General features: G+C 39.1%; 2 protein-coding genes across 3 annotated transcripts in view; one reads left to right on the forward strand and one right to left on the reverse strand.

Moving 5' to 3' along the window:
• kcns1 (potassium voltage-gated channel modifier subfamily S member 1) overlaps positions 1-16,012 on the forward strand; it is a 133,923-nt gene extending 117,911 nt beyond the window's left edge. Inside the window, exon 5 of the mRNA XM_062978884.1 lies at positions 11,522-16,012. Coding sequence (XP_062834954.1) covers positions 11,522-11,674 — 153 coding nt within the window. The 3' untranslated portion in view covers positions 11,675-16,012. The remainder of the gene's footprint in view (positions 1-11,521) is intronic.
• Positions 1-19,530, reverse strand: part of stk4 (serine/threonine kinase 4) — a 93,753-nt gene that overhangs the window by 53,431 nt on the left and 20,792 nt on the right. For both annotated transcript variants that reach the window (XM_062978885.1, XM_003220601.4), the window contains exons 5-9: positions 15,424-15,588; positions 14,132-14,299; positions 13,453-13,590; positions 12,040-12,168; positions 10,547-10,733 (exon numbers count right to left, since the gene is read on the reverse strand). In XM_062978885.1, the coding sequence (XP_062834955.1) occupies positions 10,547-10,733; positions 12,040-12,168; positions 13,453-13,590; positions 14,132-14,299; positions 15,424-15,588 (787 nt within the window). The remainder of the gene's footprint in view (positions 1-10,546; positions 10,734-12,039; positions 12,169-13,452; positions 13,591-14,131; positions 14,300-15,423; positions 15,589-19,530) is intronic.

Here is a 19,530-nt window from a genome sequence, read left to right on the forward strand (position 1 = left end):
AATGCCCATAAACACATCAAACAGAGACCGAGACAGACAGACGCAGAGGCAATTTAACCTTCTCCTGAGGGGATGTTCAATTCTGGCCACAGGGGGGAGCAGCTGCTTCATCATCCACTCTGACGGCACTTCCTCATTCCAGGTCTTAAAATAGTTAAACTTGCCTCCCCACTTTTATAAGTGGTACCTTATTTCCTACTTGATAGATGCAACTATCTTTCGGGTCGCTAGGTCAGCAACGAGCAGGGGCTATTTTTTATTTTTAATTGACGGGTGCTCACCCCGCCACGGGCTGGCCTCGAACTTATGACCTCATGGTCAGAGTGATTTATTACAGCTACTCAACAGCCTGTGCCACAGCCTGGCCCAATAGAGCCTGATGGTTTAAGTGCCACCTTTTATTTTATACACTTTTGAAATAGAGAGGTGAATTTGTGTAAAAATCCTGGTGGCAGAAAAACACAGGCTAAGGATTGAAGTCATTTTACTAGGATTCATGAACTGAAATCTAGTAGTGACTATTGAAGGGAACGTGATTAGATAAATGAAGGTAGCCACTTGAGAAGGACAAATGATAGGTAATGTAGTCTTATATCTGACAAATGCAAAGTTGGGGAAGGCTACTTTAAAATATTAATTAGGCAAAAGGCTGAAATACACAAGAAATTTCCTATTCCTATGCAGACAGACCTGGGGAAAATTATTTCCAGACACAGAATATGAAACAGGTGAGTCTGCACAGCTTTAGAATTTTAAATTTTACTTCAAGAGAAAACAATGTAGAAAAGCATTCACTGCAATTCAACTTTGCAAGTTGTTACAAAAGTCACAAAATAAGAACCACTTTGATACAGTCATTATCATAAGTCCATTAAATTTAAAATACTATTTAGAAATAAATAGTATATTTAAAATAAAATATGATTTAGAAAGGAGCCCCCCCCCCCCAGTGGCACAGTGTGTTAAAGCGCTGAGCTGCTGAACTTGCAGACCGAAAAGTCACAGGTTCGAATTTGGGGAGCGGAGTGAGTGCCCGCTGGTATCTCCAGCTTCTGCCAACCTAGCAGTTCGAAAACATGAAAATGTGAGTAGATCAATAGGTATCGCTCCAGCGTGAAGGTAACGGTGCTCCATGCAGTCATGCCGGCCACATGACCTTGGAGGCGTCTACGGACAATGCTGGCTTAGAAATTGAGATGACCACCAACCCCCAGAGTCGAACACAACTGGACTTAACGTCAGAGGAAACCTTTACCTTTTTTATGGTTTAGAAATAAATCTCTCCCAAGAAAATTCATACATAAGGCTGATACATCTTTATAGCAAAATCAATTTAATTGAACATGAAAGGAGCATTACCACAAAAGTAATAAGGTGAAAAATAGGGCACTTTAAGCAATTTAGTGAGGCAATGCAAATATAGCCTGCACAAACTGAAGATAGCACAGGTTACCTTGCTAAAAAATAATTATACCAGGACGAATTAATAAGACACATTTATCAAGCACTGTAAGGCTGTAGTAAGAGTAAGCATAAGCATATAAAGCTGATCAGTTTTTTTATTGGATTCTTCATATGATTCTATTGAAACATAACTAGAAACGTCTACAACCAACCATTCAGTAGTAAGCACATTTTACATAAATACAGCTCTAGGCCCAGTTCACAAGATGTTCAAACAGAAATAAGAATTTGCAACAGCTTCTCAGATTAAAACAGGTACATCTCTATTAATGTACTTTTTGTCAAACTATTTCTTGTACAACAAAATACACTTCTTTCTTTCCAGATTACTGCAAATACTCTTGAACTTCCTTACATCAGCCTCTTACCACAAAATCTCAGACCCCTAACGTATCCCTATATAAAATTCCTCTGAATACTTCTTTTCATACAAATTGAAGATAAACAAGCCTTTGTATAGTAAAAACACTAGAATATTTTTAGCCACGTAGAGACATTTTACATATTACATAACTACTGATCCTGGTTTGCTACCAAAGCAAACAGGAAAACTACAGAAGTAAGACTGTTTGTTACATGTAGCAGTAAGGCATGCACATTTAAAAATAAAGTTTTTGAGTCACCCACTACATTTAGGGGTATATTAATGGGTCAGTTAGTATAAGGTAAAGGTAAAGGTTTCCCCTGATGTTAAGTCCAGTCATGTCTGACTCTGGGGGTTGGTGGTCATCTCCATTTCTAAGCTGAAGAGCCGGCGTTGTCCGTAGACACCTCCAAGGTCATGTGGCCGGCATGACCGCATGGAGCGCCGTTACCTTCCTGCCACACATTGGCATGTTTTCGAACTGCTAGGTTGGCAGAAGCTGGAGCTAACAGTGGGCGCTCACCCCGCTCCCGGGATTTGAACCTGCGACCTTTCGGTCTGCAAGTTCAGCAGCTCAGTGCTTTAACACACTTCGCCACCGGGGCTCCAGTTAGTATAGTGTGCCAATTATAGGCAGTCTCCAAGTTATGAACAAGACAGGTTCAGTATGTTTGTTCTTAAGTTGAATTTGCTTCTACTTCAGAACAGGAACATTATAAGTGTAACTCCAGATATAGATGATAGAGATGATAGAGATGACATATATATATATATGTGTGTGTGTGTGTGTGTGTGTGCGCGCGCGTGCGCGCGCGCATGGGGAAGGGTTAACACTAAGCCTGTGTAATTAATAAAAAAAGTTTCAATACTCATTACTCAATTGGGGGGGGGGCGTAGAATCATAGAATCACAGAGTTGGAAGAGACTTCATGGGCCATCCAGTTCAACCCCCTGCCAAGAAATAGGAAAATTGCATTCAAAGCACCCTTGACAGATGGCCATCTAGCCTCTGCTTAAAAGCCTCCAAAGAAGGAGCCTCAACCACACTCCGGGTAAGAGAGTTCCACTGCTAAACAGCTCTCACAATTAGGAAATTCTTCCTAATGTTCAGGTGGAATTTCCTTTCTTGAAATTTGAAGCCATTGTTCTGCATCCTACTCCCTCCTCCCTATGACTTCCCCTCACATTTTTATACATGGTCATCATGTCTCCTCTCAGCCTTCTCTTCTGCAGAATTGTTTCTAAAGTGTTTTGAAAGTATTGCAAGGTGTCTGTATCGTAACTATAATGATTTTTATTACTTTTACGTTAAGTAATTGTGCAAGGGGGGGAGCTTTTGGGGCGGCTTTCTCCATCATTTTTAGAGCTATCAGGATGAAACTTGCTACAATGGTAGAACACAGTTACCACTGTAACCCCCCCCCCCCCAAAAAAAAAAGGTTTTAGGATATTTCACACATCCACTAATTTTTGGACATTTTAAAAAGTTTTTATGAACATTTTAAAAAAATTGCAAAAACTATCTCCTTGATTTTCTATTTTCAAAGATACAACATAACCAGAGCATCATTTCCTCCAAGTTTCCAAAAGATTTGGACACCCACTGATTTTTAGGGAATTTCAACCAACATAATCTTAACAGTACTATTTCATTGGAAAACCCCAGAGGCCATCCAGTCCCACCCCCTTCTGCCAGGCAGGAAATCACAGTCAAACCACCCCCAATAGATACCCATCCAGCCTTTGAGATAATAACAATAATAATAGGAAACCTACTAGGTAAACTTTGGAGTTACTGCCTTTCAACTTTGCCTACCTCACAGGGTTGATTCAACTCTCAACAATCTCCTTTTACCTTGAAATCCCTTTAGAGAGTGAACAAGAATTTTCCCCCACCAAAACTTTCAGGGAGAAAGAGGTAGCACAAGGTGGTAAGCAGAATTCTGGGAAATGTAGTTTGGGAAGGCAATGACCCCTGTGGCAGATAATTAAAAAGGCCCCACTCTAAACTACATTTTCCACAATTCTACTCGCTTCCTGCATTAAAGCCTCAATGCGGATGTGGTCTCTGCCTGTCTCTCCCTCTGGGCCAGCCATGTACCAGAGGAACTTCTTCCTTCACCAGGTATCCCTCTTGCCCGCCCCTCTTTGGGGAAAGAGCAGAGCTTCTCCCTCCGCTCCAATCTCACCATCCTCTGGGGCCCTTTGAGGGAACTAAACCCTCTTTTGGGGGAGAAGAGGTACCCGCAACGGAGAACTGGAGTCATTTACAAGACTATATTAGTCTTCCCAAAGTCATAGGTCAGTGGTTTTTGTGTGGGTGCTGCCCGTATTTCTCAATATCGCTTTGTATGTACGAATCTTACAAAACAGATATGACAAATGCATTACAAATGAAGTTTTGCACAGCCCTAGTAAACACCTCTGTGGTGTTTCTTTTCCTGTTTCTCCCCATTCAAAAGATTTCACTTCACTTTCTGTCTCCATAATTGGATTTTGAAAAATGTGGCTTGTTGTGGAAACAAGGATAGACGATAAAGCTTCAGGTAAGACACATTTCCCCCATAACACTTTGTAACAAAATTCAAAAAAATTTCTGTTCTAGATTTGAAAGTGTTATTTCTTATTTAATTGTGCAGTAACATACTTTGAAAATAATTGTTATATTCCAGAAACTTTGTTTTTGTAGTTGTCACAAACTATGAGTTGGTTGAGACGTTATGAGATATTTACTTCCAGGAGTTAATTTCCCTCCCTAGGGGTAGATTTCTCTCACTTCCTGTTGTTTCATCCCCATTTGTAACTATGAGTCGCCTGTACGTCAGATGTTTGCAATTTGCGGACTACCTGTATACAAAATGGTATTTTACTACTTACTATTAATTAACAATCTCATCAGAAGACATGGAAGAATATTGGAATGAATGGCGTAAAAGTTCCACAATGCCATTTTGCATAAAAGCTGTGCTACAGCTCCCTCTCTTGGTTAAACACTATCAGTATTACAAGTCTACTGCGATCACAGACCATTTCTTTCTGCTTAGGAAGCATCAAAATATTGCAGGTAACCCAATCTTTATATATTATAGTAACACTAACAACTCGGTGCAATCTAAAGCATATAATAGAGACAGCAAAAGTTTAATCTTTCATATGACATCTCCACAAACACTCATATCTTGTGAACCAGTATATCGTCCCATGGGAAGACGCCTGAGCTTTATGATCTACAGAGGAAGCATTCCTTTATATGCCCACACCTTCACAGGCATAGTTGATGGGAATGGGGGAGGGCTTCTCCATGGCAGCTTTGACTTTTTGGAACTCCCTGCCTAAGGAAGTTAGGATGGCTCCTTTGTTTTTCAGTGGAATTTTAAGACCTTTCTTTCCCAGCCAGCTTTTGGGATCCAATTTATGATGCTGCAATCTGTTTAAAACTCCCATTTTACTTGGCTTTAAAATGCTATTCTTTTTTAAATACTAGTTTAATCTAATTTTGTATATTTTAGCTATATGTGGGGGTTTTTTGTATTCTTTACCTTTTTTGAAAGCTTCCTTAAATCCCAGATTGGGAAAAAGAAGGCAGGTTATAAATAAAGGAATGGATGAATGGTTCCAAACTCACATCTGTGCTAAATAAATATTGCTTACTGCTCACACCAGCTTTTCTCTTATCCATTTAGACTTTTATAGTTGAAATTCAGCTGGCAGAAAAAAACTGCTTCAGGGCTGAAAGCTGAACACTGACTCCCTGCTGTTCCCCACTAAAGTTCTACAATTTTATGTGAATCCTGTGTAACATTCAGTCAAATAGTGATTCTATCCAGCCTGAAAGAAAAAGGTATTCAACTCACCACCATCACCTTGATCATGGCAATTTATATTGAGAAGACAGACTGGTTAGGTCTAGCAGAATTGAGTGTGTCACAAATGTTGACTAGCTATTAAACATCAAGGCATTAGAGACCCACAGATGCTAGCTAGAAAACTCAATGAAAGGAAAATAAACCATCTGCAGGGCTAAATTTTTTGTTGACTGTGCTAGAAGTTAAAATTTCAGACAGATTTTCAATAGCAGGAGCATTTGCTTTTAGCAAGAGACGTGGGTCTGAATCCCCACTCAGTCATGAAATTCACTGGGTGACCTTGGAAGGCTACATGCTCTCGGCCTCAGAAGAGGGCAATGGCAAACCCTCTCTCAATAAATCTTGTCACAATAACATTATATGATCATCATATCAGAAAATGACTTGATGGTCACAACAGAAATAAAATAAAGCAAATAGTATGCAAATGAGGTGTAGAGTCATATGGACTGCATGATTGATGGGTGAGAACAAATTTTTAAAAGGCTACTTTGGTTTAAAAAAATGGTATCTGGCCTGTTTCTCTTCCTGAGATGCTATAGATGTATGTGGATGTGAAGTTTTTCCTCTTTAAAATATATCTAGGGCATTTGAAAGAAATCCACCAAAATCTAGTGTTTTCTATCTTCATCCTGAAATAGTTAAATCATTCTACCATCTCATCTGTAGACCAAGCTAAAGAATATTCCACAAAATAGATTACAACATGTGTAATTTGTTAATATTGGAGAATAAAGCAATTTAAGCAACACTAATTGGGGATGATGATTGCTCTCGCCTTACTCTACACAGTCTTCTCTAAAAAGGAATTCATTTGCATGCATTATATGGGTTGAACAACTGCCGCTAATTAAGGCATAATTGTTTTATTGAACAAATCTGACCACTGAATAGAGAACTGCAATGTATACAAAGTGTCAAATACAGTTTTTTTAATTGTTGCTTTTGTAACAAAATACATATTATTTTCAGAACATATTCCCTCTAGTGGAGAAAATATATTGGTTCCAGGAACACAAAAAAATTGGAAAAAAGAAAACCAATGATTTATTTTCTACCATCCTATATAGTGATATACACAGTAAAAGGGTGGTTCAATATCCTAACGTAATGAAAAAGGCCAAAAGTCAACATTTAAATTATTCAAATCTTATTTCCTCATGAATAAAGACACATTTTCCCAGAGCTCAGTCACTGGGGTTTGTATGCATTTGTAATCTTGTTTTTGATTAAAAGGACACCTTAACTATTCAGGCATATCCCATGACAACAGTATATGTAAATGTCGTAAAAACAGCCTAATATATAAACTCAGCAGTAGTCCATTTTCCAATTAGCATAATAATGAGCAACCAGAAGACATAAGTAGTACTAGTCCAGTGGCATACCATCAACCCAAATAGTCACATGGTACATGCAATTCTTAAAGGTATCTCTCAGCTGCACCCTCTCAAAATAATTGCCAGCAGTAAAAAAATACAGAAACTGGCTATTCCCATAAATGCATTCTATCATAAGAAAACATTTTTCTTCCCATGACATATCAAACTGCTGACTAAAGCTACCCACTGACATTACTTTATCGTTTAACTGTAGGTATAAGACACTTTATCTTAAAAATTTTTTGAAGTGTGCCAAATATCCCAGCTTTCTTATGTTACAGAATCCAAGGTAGCTCACAATATAGACTGATGTACAACTAAAACACAGTAATTTGAAAACAAGCTGCCCTGTTTTTTTAAAAAAAATACAAATTTAAAATCTGTTAAAAGCATTTAAATATAACTAAGAATAAAAGCATAGCATGCATGAGTGTATACCAGACAAATACTCTCTGGCAGCAGTCAGTTAATTTCTAAATTCCAGCACTAAAATTATTTACAGTATTTATTTACAACATTTATACCTCGCCTATCTCAGCTCAGGAGGGCACTCAAAGCGGCTTTACACATAAGCAACTATTTGATGCCTTGAAAACAATGTACAAATAAACAATTTTAAAATAGAATTATAAGATACATTAAAACATTTAAAATGATACCTTCACTATTAACCAGGCTATCCATAATAGTAATCCAGGCCATTCCAATAGTCCTTGCATATAATTCCATACCTATCTATTGCACAAGTTCTCCAAAGGCTTGACCACAAAGCCATGTTTTCACTCTTTTATGGAAGGTCAGGAGGGAGGGGGCTGATCTTGTGTCCCTTGGGAAGGAAATCCACAGCTGAGAGGCCACCACTGAGAAGGCCCTATCTCTCGTCCCCACAGTCGTGCATGCATAGGAGGCAGGACCGGGAGCAGGGCCTCCCCAGACGATCTTAACCTCCAAGATGGTTCATAGGGGAGCTCTGTTCAAACAGGGAAGCTGGTCAAGAACTGTTTAGAGCTTTATAGGTTAAAGCCAGCACTTTGAATTGTGCTCGGTAGCAGACTGGCACCCAGGGGAGCTGACATAGCTGCACTGCCAAAAGGAGCTGGAGAGAATAGAGTCTGGCCTGGCAAATGCAGGGTAAACGTAAGCTGACAAGGAGGTTTGCGGGGGAGCTTCTTTAGATTATCGATGTTCTGAGACACATGTGCATGTAACAGTAGTCTTGTGCATTTGTATAAAATCGCTACCCGTTTCTAGTTGTTCCATTTGTATGGCCCCATTTCCAGTTCTGCCTCCTGCTTCTTAAACTGGCACCCATCCGAATGAGCCCTTTCATTTAACCATCCAAATATACAAACACATTCATCCCATTGGCAGCAATGGGCAGGTTGCCCAGGCTCCCCTTCCGCTCCATTTAAGGCTACAGGGGTGAAAATCACCACACATGGAGGGCATATTTACCACTTTAGCCCTCCAACTCTTATAAGGTTTTGGTAAGCCTTCAAATTTTAGGGATTTTTTTTCTTTCTATAAATAAAATTCCTTAAAAACATTCCCCTCTTTCCCCGCTGGTCCCACCCTCTAGCCTTTTTTTTTTTCGTGTCAGGAGCAACTTGAGTCGCTTCTGGAGTGCGAGAATTGGCCATCTGCAAGGACGTTGCCCAGGGGACGCCCGGATGTTTTGATGTTTTTACCATCCTTGTGGGAGGCTTCTCTCATGTCCCCACATGGAGCTGGAGCTGATAGAGGGAGCTCATCCGCACTCTCCCTAGGTGGGATTTGAACCTGGCAGCAACCCAACCTTCACTTCACTTTATTGCTTAATTAGCCGCTCTCCACCAGAGTGCTCCGAGTGACTTACAATTTAAAATATCATTCCACAATATAAAAACATTCAACATAAAAACATTCAACAGTGATTATTTGGCAAATTGGATCTGATTTACTTAAATGCACAACCAAACAGCCAAGTCTTGAGTGCTTTTACAAAAGGTCGCAACTCCGACATTGCTCTAACATATGGAGGCAATGAGTTCCTCAGAATTGGAGCATAGGTCAAAAAGGTTCTACGCCTTGTAGCTTCCAGTTGTACCTCCCTAGGGCCCAGTATGTATAGATTTTCCTGGGAGGATCGAGGTGACCACTGATGGAAAAAAGGAATGAGGCGGTCCCTAAGATATAATGGTCCTTGGCCATTTTGAGCTTTAAATTTCAGGATCAGTATCTTGTAAGAGATCCGATATTTTGTCTTTGGAAGGCCGGCATATAAAGCGTTACAATAATCCAACCTAGTGGTGACTGTTGCATGGATTACCGTTGCCAATGTTTTTGTCGAAAAGTAGGATGCCAATTTCCTTGCCTGGCGAAGATGAAAAAAGGCCTGCTTATTATGGCAGTGATCTGGGCCTCCATTGTCAGCAATGAGTCCAACACAACCCCAAGGCTTTTAACAGTAGCAGACGGAACCAGAACTTCCCCATCGAGATCAGGCAGTGACTGGATTAACTCTGGTGGCTGTCCGGGCCAAAGTATCTCAGTTTTTGCGGGATTCACTTTTAGTCTACTCGCTCGCAGCCAACTCATCACTACTTCCAAACACAGATTAAAGTTCTCAGGAATCGTGGTTGTCCCAGGTTCGAGACGCAAGAGTAGCTGGGTATCATCTGCATACTGGTAGCATTCTATGCCAAAGCTCCGCACTAGTCCAGCAAGTGGTCGGACATAGATGTTAAATAACAGGGGCGAAAGAATAGCACCCTGGGGAACTCCACAGCAAAGTCACTTAGTCCACTACGCCATCTGGAGGCTCCTTACCCTCTAACCTAAGGGCTTAGGATACCAATGATTCTGAAACAGGGCCAATGGCAGCACTGATTCTGAGAGTTTCCCTCTCGATCTGCAGAGGAGACGTGAGCTTGAAGACAGGACTTAAGGTACCACTGATTCTGAGAGGTCTCCCTCTCTATCTGCAGATGAGACCTGAGCTTAAAGAATAAGCAGGCTGCAAGGCAGGCACTGAGGCAAAAAGGATGGTAGGCAGAGCAGCAGCAGAACCACCCAGCAGCTAAGAGGGATAAGCAGCAATGAGCTCACAGGGCTCCTCAGGGAGCGACAAGTGGAATAAACAGCAGCAAACGGTTTTGTGCTGCTTTCACTTTCATTTCACTGCTTCATCCGTGTGGGGAGGGGTTTGCCATACCGTGCAATACAAATGAACGGTATGGTACAAAAGCACAAATGAAACATATGAAACAAATACCGAGCCCTACTCTAGTAACTAGTCAAGTAAGAGATATAATAAATGAAGGGAAAATAAATGAATGATATATAGACAAAAGACCAATAGGAAAAGAAGAGTATTTCTGTCCACTTTTCACTTTCTCCAGAAATGGGGAGCCAGTATAGAACCTCCAACCATATTATACACAATCAGCATATTATTCAACATTGTACATAACTAAAGATGAAGTACTTACTCTTCATTGTTCCCTCATCTTCCTCATCTTCTGTATTTATCACCATTGTTCCCAGTTGTGACTCTAAGGTGTCAGTATATTCTATCATGGTATTGATACCATCACTCATTCCACAAGAAGCTCTGATTGTACCAGTCTCCTGTCCCCTTGCTCGTACCATGGTTCTAGAATCAGGCTCATCTTCTTCCTGCGTACAGATATTAACATGTTATACCTCTGAATCACTTGATCCAAGCAAAGCCCAAGGGGCTCTCCAATATCAATTAAAAGGAAAATGTCAGTTTACAAATTTGGTCCCAGCCAACCAACAATTACTTGATTTGCCATCTTTTATTTTCAAAGGGACATCCAAATGATGGATGAGTGGCTCTAGAGAATTAAATCTTCAATTTGATCATAAAATGAGTAGTTCATCCTTTCTACGCTAGGGAGGTTAATACTTTACCAAAAATTTTATTTATTGCCATCATTTCTATCCCGCCCTTCTCACCCGAAGGGACTCAGGGCGTTGGAAAAAATGCATCAATAAAACAAAAAACATTCAGTAGATGAGATAAATGTTAGAAAAGATAAAAAAATAATCAAACGTGAAGTCTGATTTTCTTGCAATATATATTTTAGACTTCCTTCTAAAATAGAGATTGTTAGAGACAAAGGAAGGCACCACAGAAAACTGAAACTATTTTACATCTTGAACTTACGTAATATTTGACAAAAGGATTTTATATGTTGCTAAGCTAAATTGAGAAGCAGAAGAATAGAAAGATTAGCAAGAAAACTATAGTATTAAGTTCACTCAAAAGTATCATCTTTACTTTGAGGCTGGGAAATCTGGTTAGGCATAATAACCAGGTAATCAGTAATAATAAACAGTCTGCCAGTAACACAAACTGAACTGAAATTTAAAGGTATATGTCACATGCTTGAAGGAGTTTGTTCTTCTAACTATTTTCTTGTTTCTTTTTTTCGTGTCAGGAGCAACTTGAAAAACTGCAAGTCGCTTCTGGTCTGAGAGAATTGGATGTCTGCAAGAACATTGCAAGAATGTTGCCCAATGTTGCGTCAAATGGCCAGATGTTTGGTATTTTTACCATCCTTGTGGGAGGCTTCTCTCATGTTCCCGCATAGGAAGCTGGAGCTGACAGAAGAAGCTCACCCGCTCTCCCTAGATTCAAACTGCTGAACTATCAGTCAGCAGTCCTGTTGGCGCAAAGGTTTAACCCACTGCACCACCAGGGGCTACACTATTTTCTATAATAATCAGGGAATGGTAGAATTACAAACAGTCATTAAGATTGGAAGCTGGAGCTGATAGAGGAAGCTCACCTGCTTTCCCTAGATTCGAACTGCCAAACTATCGGCCAGCAGTCCTGTCGGCACAAGGGTTTAACCCACTGCACCACCGGGAGCTCCACTATTTTCTATAATCAGCAGGGAATGGTGGGATTACAAACAGTCAATTAGGACCGGAAGCACAGTGTTTTAATACGCACTGAATTTTCTTCATCATCATGATACAGTTCACGTTGTTGCGCTTCCTGAATTTTCAATTTAATATCCATTGCGTCATTAATCAGATCTCTCAGGATGTAAACACCTTTGGCACTTTTCACAAACGGATGCTAAAAGACACAAATTGAAATGTAAGAACTTTGAATTAAGGTATGGCAGCAGAACAAAAGATCTAAGCACAGAATTACAGTAATCCTGTTAATTTTGTTGACTGAGCAAGTAGTGCTGGTAGAAAATTAATACAACTCTATTCTAAGTCCTATCCAAGCCATGTAATTTGTAAGGCAAATGTAGTTCTGACCCATTAGGTTAAAATAATGTAACTAGCCCAGGACACACTAAAAGCTTCTACTGCCAAGCAATCTATATCCAATTTTTTATAGAGGTAAAATGCAATTATGCATGGTGTGGACTATGCCAGGGCTTTATCAGCATCAATGTTTATAGTTTCAATATATCTGACTAGCTGAGACTCCAATGGATATGCTAGTTACAATCTTTTGCATGCTTCTTTGGCAAGTGAGTCTCAATAACTGGAACTTACTTCTGATTGAACATACATGGGAACAACTTGTCTTTGTCTGGGTTATTACTGTCATTGTACCGATGTAAGAGAAAAAAGACTACTTGGGAACAAATGCAGAATGCAACTGCAGATTTTAAAAACACAGAGATACACACAGAAGTGTGGGAAAATTTACCCCCAATTCTTAGCTACAAAACTAGGGATTTTAAAAGAATCCCTAGCTATTTTTTTATTTCACTACAGTAAAAAACTCTCAAGAAAGAAACTATACAAGCAAACAGGTGATATATTAAATAATGGAATACTAAGCATTAAGAATGTTCTAAGTGAAAAGATAGGTTACAATAGAATAGGTTCCCATATAGTGTCTATTCACATAACTATAGTTTTCTGCTTTTATCATGCCTAGACAAAAAGCAAAAATTATTTAGTCATACACCCGTACAGATGCCACATAAGACTGAGTACTCTCACAAGGCTTCCCCAGAGAGTCACTATCATTAGATCCTCTATTTGTTCACAGTATGTGAGCAGTTACTCTCAAAAGTCTCTATCCCAATCACAGAAATATTTGAAAGAGGAGGATTTCTCTCTGCTTTTGGTTTCAATCATTCTTACCCACCAATTCAAGTTTTCCAGACAAGTCAAATTAAAAAAAATATTTCAAGTATTGAAGTAAATGTTTAGTTTTTTAATTAAAAGACTAATCAACCAGACAGTGAAGAAGCAAAATATTACTGCCAAGAAAACAAGAATCAGAATCCAAAGTGTAACATTAGGAAAGTTGTGTGTTTGTTGGTTGCTCTGCCAAGCAGAGGAAGAAAAACCTTCTAATATTATTTACATTTCAGCATAGCAAGATACTGACCTGAAGCAATTGTGTTGCAGTGGCTCTTTGTTCTGGACACTTCACAAGACACTGTTTTACAAAATCTGTGAATTCATCTGACCAAAGTTCTGGTTTTCGGAATGTTGGAGGTGGATTTGTTGGAATCATGAAAATTGCCTGCAAACAACAATAGTTTTTCTACTCTCTTCTCATCTTATAAGAACAAAAGAGGGAAATCACACTAAAGACATCTGTAAAACCTTTTAAGAACCATTTCTCTCCTGAGATTGTTTGTAAAATAATAAGATAAGGCTAAATCTGAAACCCTGATGGATAAGTATTTTCCGCTAGAATTCCTCACCTCAAAGTTCACCAATGAAGTTATTGCTTATCACAAATATACTGTATCATTTCAGGTATGTACTGCTTTTCACTTCCACATTTCAGTAAAAACTGTCTTCCGAAAAACATTTAACTTCGGTGCAATTATGATGCAATCTGAGTAACTGTGGTAATAGTGGAAAATCGTCCAATAGAATATCTGACTGGGTACAATATGTGTTTCTTCATGCATGTTGGTAATACATATTACATTTATACTTGCCAATCCTACTTGTCCAGCTTATAACAACACACTACCATGAGAATTGGCTCCCTACTCCACCAGTGCATTACACAGCTATTAAATAACAAACCAGATTGATTATTTAGTCCTTACCCTCATTGGGTGAATATCAGCATATGGTGGCTTTCCCTCAGCCATTTCAATGGCTGTAATCCCAAGTGACCAGATGTCTGCTAGACAATTGTATCCGATTTCTTGGATCACTTCTGGTGCCATCCAAAATGGAGTCCCTATCACAGTGTTTCTTTTTGCCATGGTATCCTGACACAAAGAAACAAGAAATTTTAAGAAAGCTAGTAAAATCAAAGAAATTAAGTGAGAACAAACGAAAACCTTCCCAAGAAATTTAGACAAAAACTGTGCCGTACTTCAAAAACACCATGTGTATTAAACAAGCATTCTAAATTTAAAATGGATTGACTTCAAATGTTATGAAAGCTCACAGACAGAAAATCAACTTTCCCAGAGCTGTTTCATACCAGTTGGTGCATCCTCACGATCATGAACCAAGGTGTACAGGGTGAGTCTCCCTTATTGAGATGCCAAAATTATTAAGATTTTGAATTTTGGGAGGATTTTGGAATACGGTATTTGCATGTAGAGAAGAATTGGGGGAGGGGGAGATAGAGGATCGTCACATGTCAAATGCGTGGCAAGACCCCACCTGCTAGGAGCTCCTGTTCCCCCACTGCCAGAACCTGCTTAGACAAGGCCTGTTAAAAAAAAAATCTCCCAGACGTTTTCCTAGCTCTCAGCACATTTTCTGCCTTTTAGCAAAATAGCCAGAAAACAAGGGGAAATCCTCCCTCCCTAGCCCACTACTGTAAGCCTTTTCCATTCTTTCTAGGCCAAATACCGGGGGGAGAGACCAATGTGGCTGCTGCATACTTGCAGTCAATTTCAGGATGACCGCCGCATCAGGCATCATCATTGGCCAGACAGAAAGAAAATACAAAAATGTACGGGATGTCTTCTTTTTAGACAGGCTTTAGGCAAGCAGAGTCCTCCCCCATTTCCTCTTCTTCTCTTTCTCTTTTCCTGGAGGAAAAACTCAGGCACTGGATGTGACTAGCTCAGGAATGGGCATACTTCGGCCCTCCAGGTGTTTTGGGCTTCAACTCCCACAATTCATAACAGCCGGTCAGCTGGCTGGGATTTCTGGGAGTTGAAATCCAAAACACCTGGAGTGCTGAAGGTTGCCCATATCCGGATGAGCCTCTTTTCCTCAAAGCTGGAAGTGGATGGCTGGTGACAAAGAAGTGTTGGATTTTGGAATATTTCACATTTATATTAGACCTATTACTCCAGCAGCATGTATCAAAATATGTATTCAATCCAAGATAATCTTATATTAAAATATGTGTACAGAGACAATTTTTACTCACTGTGAGTTGGCCTGCTACCCCAAAATCTGCAAGTTTAGCATGTCCTTCGGTATTGAGTAATATGTTGCCAGCTTTGATGTCACGGTGTATTTTCCTCATGAAATGCAAATATTCCAGTCCTTTGAGTGTTGATTGTATAATTGTAGCAATTTCATCTTCCATCAACTGAACAAAAAAATACTTTAGCAGATACTCAGAACTAGCTGTGTATAAACACTGTTCTACTTCAGGGTAATAAATAAAAGCATTATTGTTATTTAAAATGTATGCAAACTCCCTCTTATATGGACACTGTTACAACTATGGGTCTCCCTGGGGGAGAAGAGCAGTATATAAATTAAATAAACAAAATACAATTAATGGTACTGTACAATAAATGGTACACTAAAACTGACTACAATTAATCTATGCAGTACTGAACAAAATAATTAAGATCAGAAGATGCAATGTGTACATTATACTATGTGTTTTTCCTTATCGTATTAACTGACACTTGAGAAGACATTAAAATATTACTGTACTCGCTATGCCCAGCTACGCGTTGCTGTGGCGAAGTATGGTGGTATGGGAAATAAAGTATTGAGGAATGGGTGGTAGTTGAATCCCTTCTTATTATCCAACATATTCACTTATCCAACCTTCTGCCGGCCTGTTTATGTTGGATAAGTGAGACTCTACTTTATATTTATAATCTTATATTATCTGCTTAGAACTGGGTTATATGAGGTCCCTTCTACACAGCCGTATAAAATGCACACTGAAGTGGATTATACGGCAGTGTGGAGTCAAGATAATGCAGTTCAAAGTAGATAATATAAGATTATAAATGGGTTATATAGCTGTGTGGAAGGGCCTTGAGTCTACACTGCCATATAATCCAGTTCAAATCTGATAATCTGTATTTTACAGGCCTAAGTGAGGCCTAACTCTGCCTGTCCCCTGGGCTGAATAGGTTGCTAGGAGACCAAGTGGGCGGAGCTTAGCCTTCTAACTGGCAACAATTGGATAAAAACAATTATTCCTCTCCCTCTAATTAGGACTTTGTTTTTCTTTTCTTTTTGTTGTATCAACCTAGAGGCATGGATGAGGGGTTGTGCTGTCAATTTTCGGGATTGTGGGGTGTTTAGTTTTGTTGTTTTGTCCGCTGCCGTGATTCCATCACTCTTTTATATATATCTATATATATAAAAGAGTGATGGCATCAGGGCAGTGGACAAAACAACAAAACTACAGGCCCCCCAACCTCGAAATTTGACAACACAACCCATCATCCACGCCTCTAGGTTGATACAACAAAAAGAAAAGAAAAATAAAGTCCTAATTAGAGGGAGAGCAATAATTGTTTTTATCCAATTGCTGCCAGTTTAGAGGGCTAGCTAATCTCTGCCCACTTCGTTGCCTAGCAACCAGCCAAGGGACAGCCAGGTTTCAGTTAGGGGACAGGCAAATTTAGGCCTCACTGAGTCTTCTTCCACAGATTATCTAATTTGCACTGGATTATATGGCAGTGTAGACTCAAGGCCCTTCCACACAGCTATATAACCCATTTATAATCTTATATTATCTGCTTTGCACTGGATTATCTTGACTCCACACTTCCATATAATCCACTTCAGTGTGCATTTTATACAACTGTGAAGAAGGGGCCTCATATAATCCAGTTCTAAGCAGATAATATAAGATGATCAATATACAGTAGACTCTCACTTATCCAACATAAACAGGCCGGCAGGATAAGTAAATATATTGGATAATAAGAAGGGATTCAGGAAAAGCTGAATAAACATTAAATTAGGTAATCGTTATACAAATTAAGCATCAAAACATCATATTATACAACAAATTTGACAGAAAAGGTAGTTCCACGCGCAGTAATGCTATGTAGTAATTACAGTAGAGTCTCACTTATCCAACACTCGCTTATCCAACGTTCTGGATTATCCAACGCATTTTTGTAGTCAATGTTTTCAATATATCATGATATATTGCTAAATTCATAAATACAGTAATTACTACATAGCATTACTGCGTATTGAACTACTTTTTCTGCCAAATTTGTTGTCTAACATGATGTTTTGGTGTTTCATTTGTAAAATCATAACCTAATTTGATATTTAATAGGCTTTTCCTTAATGCCTCCTTATTATCCAACATATTCGGTTATCCAACATTTTGCCAGCCCACTTATGTTGGATAAGTGAGACTCTACTGTACTGTATTTACAAATTTATCAGTAAAATATCACAATGAATTTGAAACACTGACTACAAAAACATTGATTATGAAAAGGCAGACTGTGTTGGATAATCCAGAACATTGTATAATCGAATGTTGGATAAGTGAGATTCTACTTTGATATGAAATAATTTCTAGGATAGAATAATGCAGAATAATATAATCTCTAAAACCAGGATAGTAATAAAGAAATAAAGAAATAAAGAAAGTAAATAAAGCAAGGAAATTGGAAATTCCACAAAGGAAACAATCAGGGCCAGCTAACACCTCCCAAGAAAGGATTCTTCCAGAAAGGAAGCTGAGAAGGCAGTGAAGCACTATGTATTACCAAAGTCATTATTATTACTATCATTACTATCATTACTATCCTTACTATTATTATTATTATTATTATTATTATTATTATTATTGTGTTGCGGTCAACCGTGAAAATGAATACAATCTGGCTCCAAGTATTCAAAAACACTAAAATCAGAATATATAAAAATTAATGTGGTATAATAAAACAGAACAATACAATCTCTAAAATCAGAACACTAAATAAAGAACAACACTCTGAAAATAGGGGAATTCCACACAGAAAACAATCAGGGCCAGCTAACACCTCCCAACAAAGGATTCCCATCATCAAAGTCTGGCCAATCCTCTGTTTTCTCAGGGCCACAGACAGTAGAAGCATATAAAATATCGCAAACAACACCACTCTGAAAACAAGGTAATTCCAGACAGGAAACAATCAGGGCCAGCTAACACCTCCCAACAAAAAAATCACTCAGGGAAGAAACAGCTAGGCTTTAAATCTGCAAGGCCATTACATCCTAATCATTTTTCCTAATTGCAGCATTCATACTTGCCTCCAACAGACAAAAAAAAACCAATCAGAAATATTGTATATTCACAACCTTTAGGAAATAATGTCCCCTGATGGCACAGCATGTTAAAGCGCTGAGCTGCTGAACTTCTGGACCGAAAGGCCGCAGGTTTGAATTGGGGGAGCGGAGAGAGCCCCCACTGTTAGCCCCAGCTACTGCCAACCCAGAAGTTCAAAAACATGTAAATGTGAGTGCATCAATAGGTACTGCTCCGGTGGGAAGGTAACGCTGCTCCATGCAGTCATCCCACATGACCTTGGAGGAGTCTACGGACAACGCCGGCTCTTTGGCTTAGAAATGGAGATGAGCACCAACCCCCAGAATCAGACATGACTGGACTTAACGTCAGGGGAAAACGTTTATCCTTTACCTTCACTACCACCAATTCCTCAATACTTTATTTCCCATACCACCATTCTTCGCCACAGCAACGCGTGGCCGGGCACAGCTAGTAGATTATAAAGTAAAAGCAGCACAAGTAACCCACAGCAACCTGGAACCTACAATAGTCTCCAGTCTCTTTCTTCAAGATTCAAAGGAAATCTAAACTATGTGTAGAGATATCCTCCAAATATTGAACTACACAAAACACTACTGGCAGTCTCCAAGTTATGAACAAGATAGGTTCTGTGGGTCTGGTCTTAAGTTGAATTTGTATTGAAGTTGGAACAGGTACATGTTAAAAGTGTAACTTCTTCCAAAAATAAATATATTTTCAGTTTTGGATAGCAAAGAGATGGCAAAGTTTCAGTTGAGGCACCCTTTTCCCATGATAACCCTTACAGGAGTGAATTTCCCCTTCTATGGGAAGATTTCTCTCATTTCCTAGTGTCCCACCCGTTTGTAACTAATCTCTCTATTCCAAATGTCACTTAATATAGGTGAAGTATCATTACACAATATTGCTCCAGTAGCCCAGACAGAGGACTATGTAACAACAGGATCTAAGTTAATCATAAATAGTACACATCTACCAACTTTTAAATGTAACAATATTGAT

Source organism: Anolis carolinensis, chromosome 4, assembly GCF_035594765.1.
Source record: "Anolis carolinensis isolate JA03-04 chromosome 4, rAnoCar3.1.pri, whole genome shotgun sequence".
Classification (NCBI taxonomy): Eukaryota; Metazoa; Chordata; class Lepidosauria; order Squamata; family Dactyloidae; genus Anolis; species Anolis carolinensis.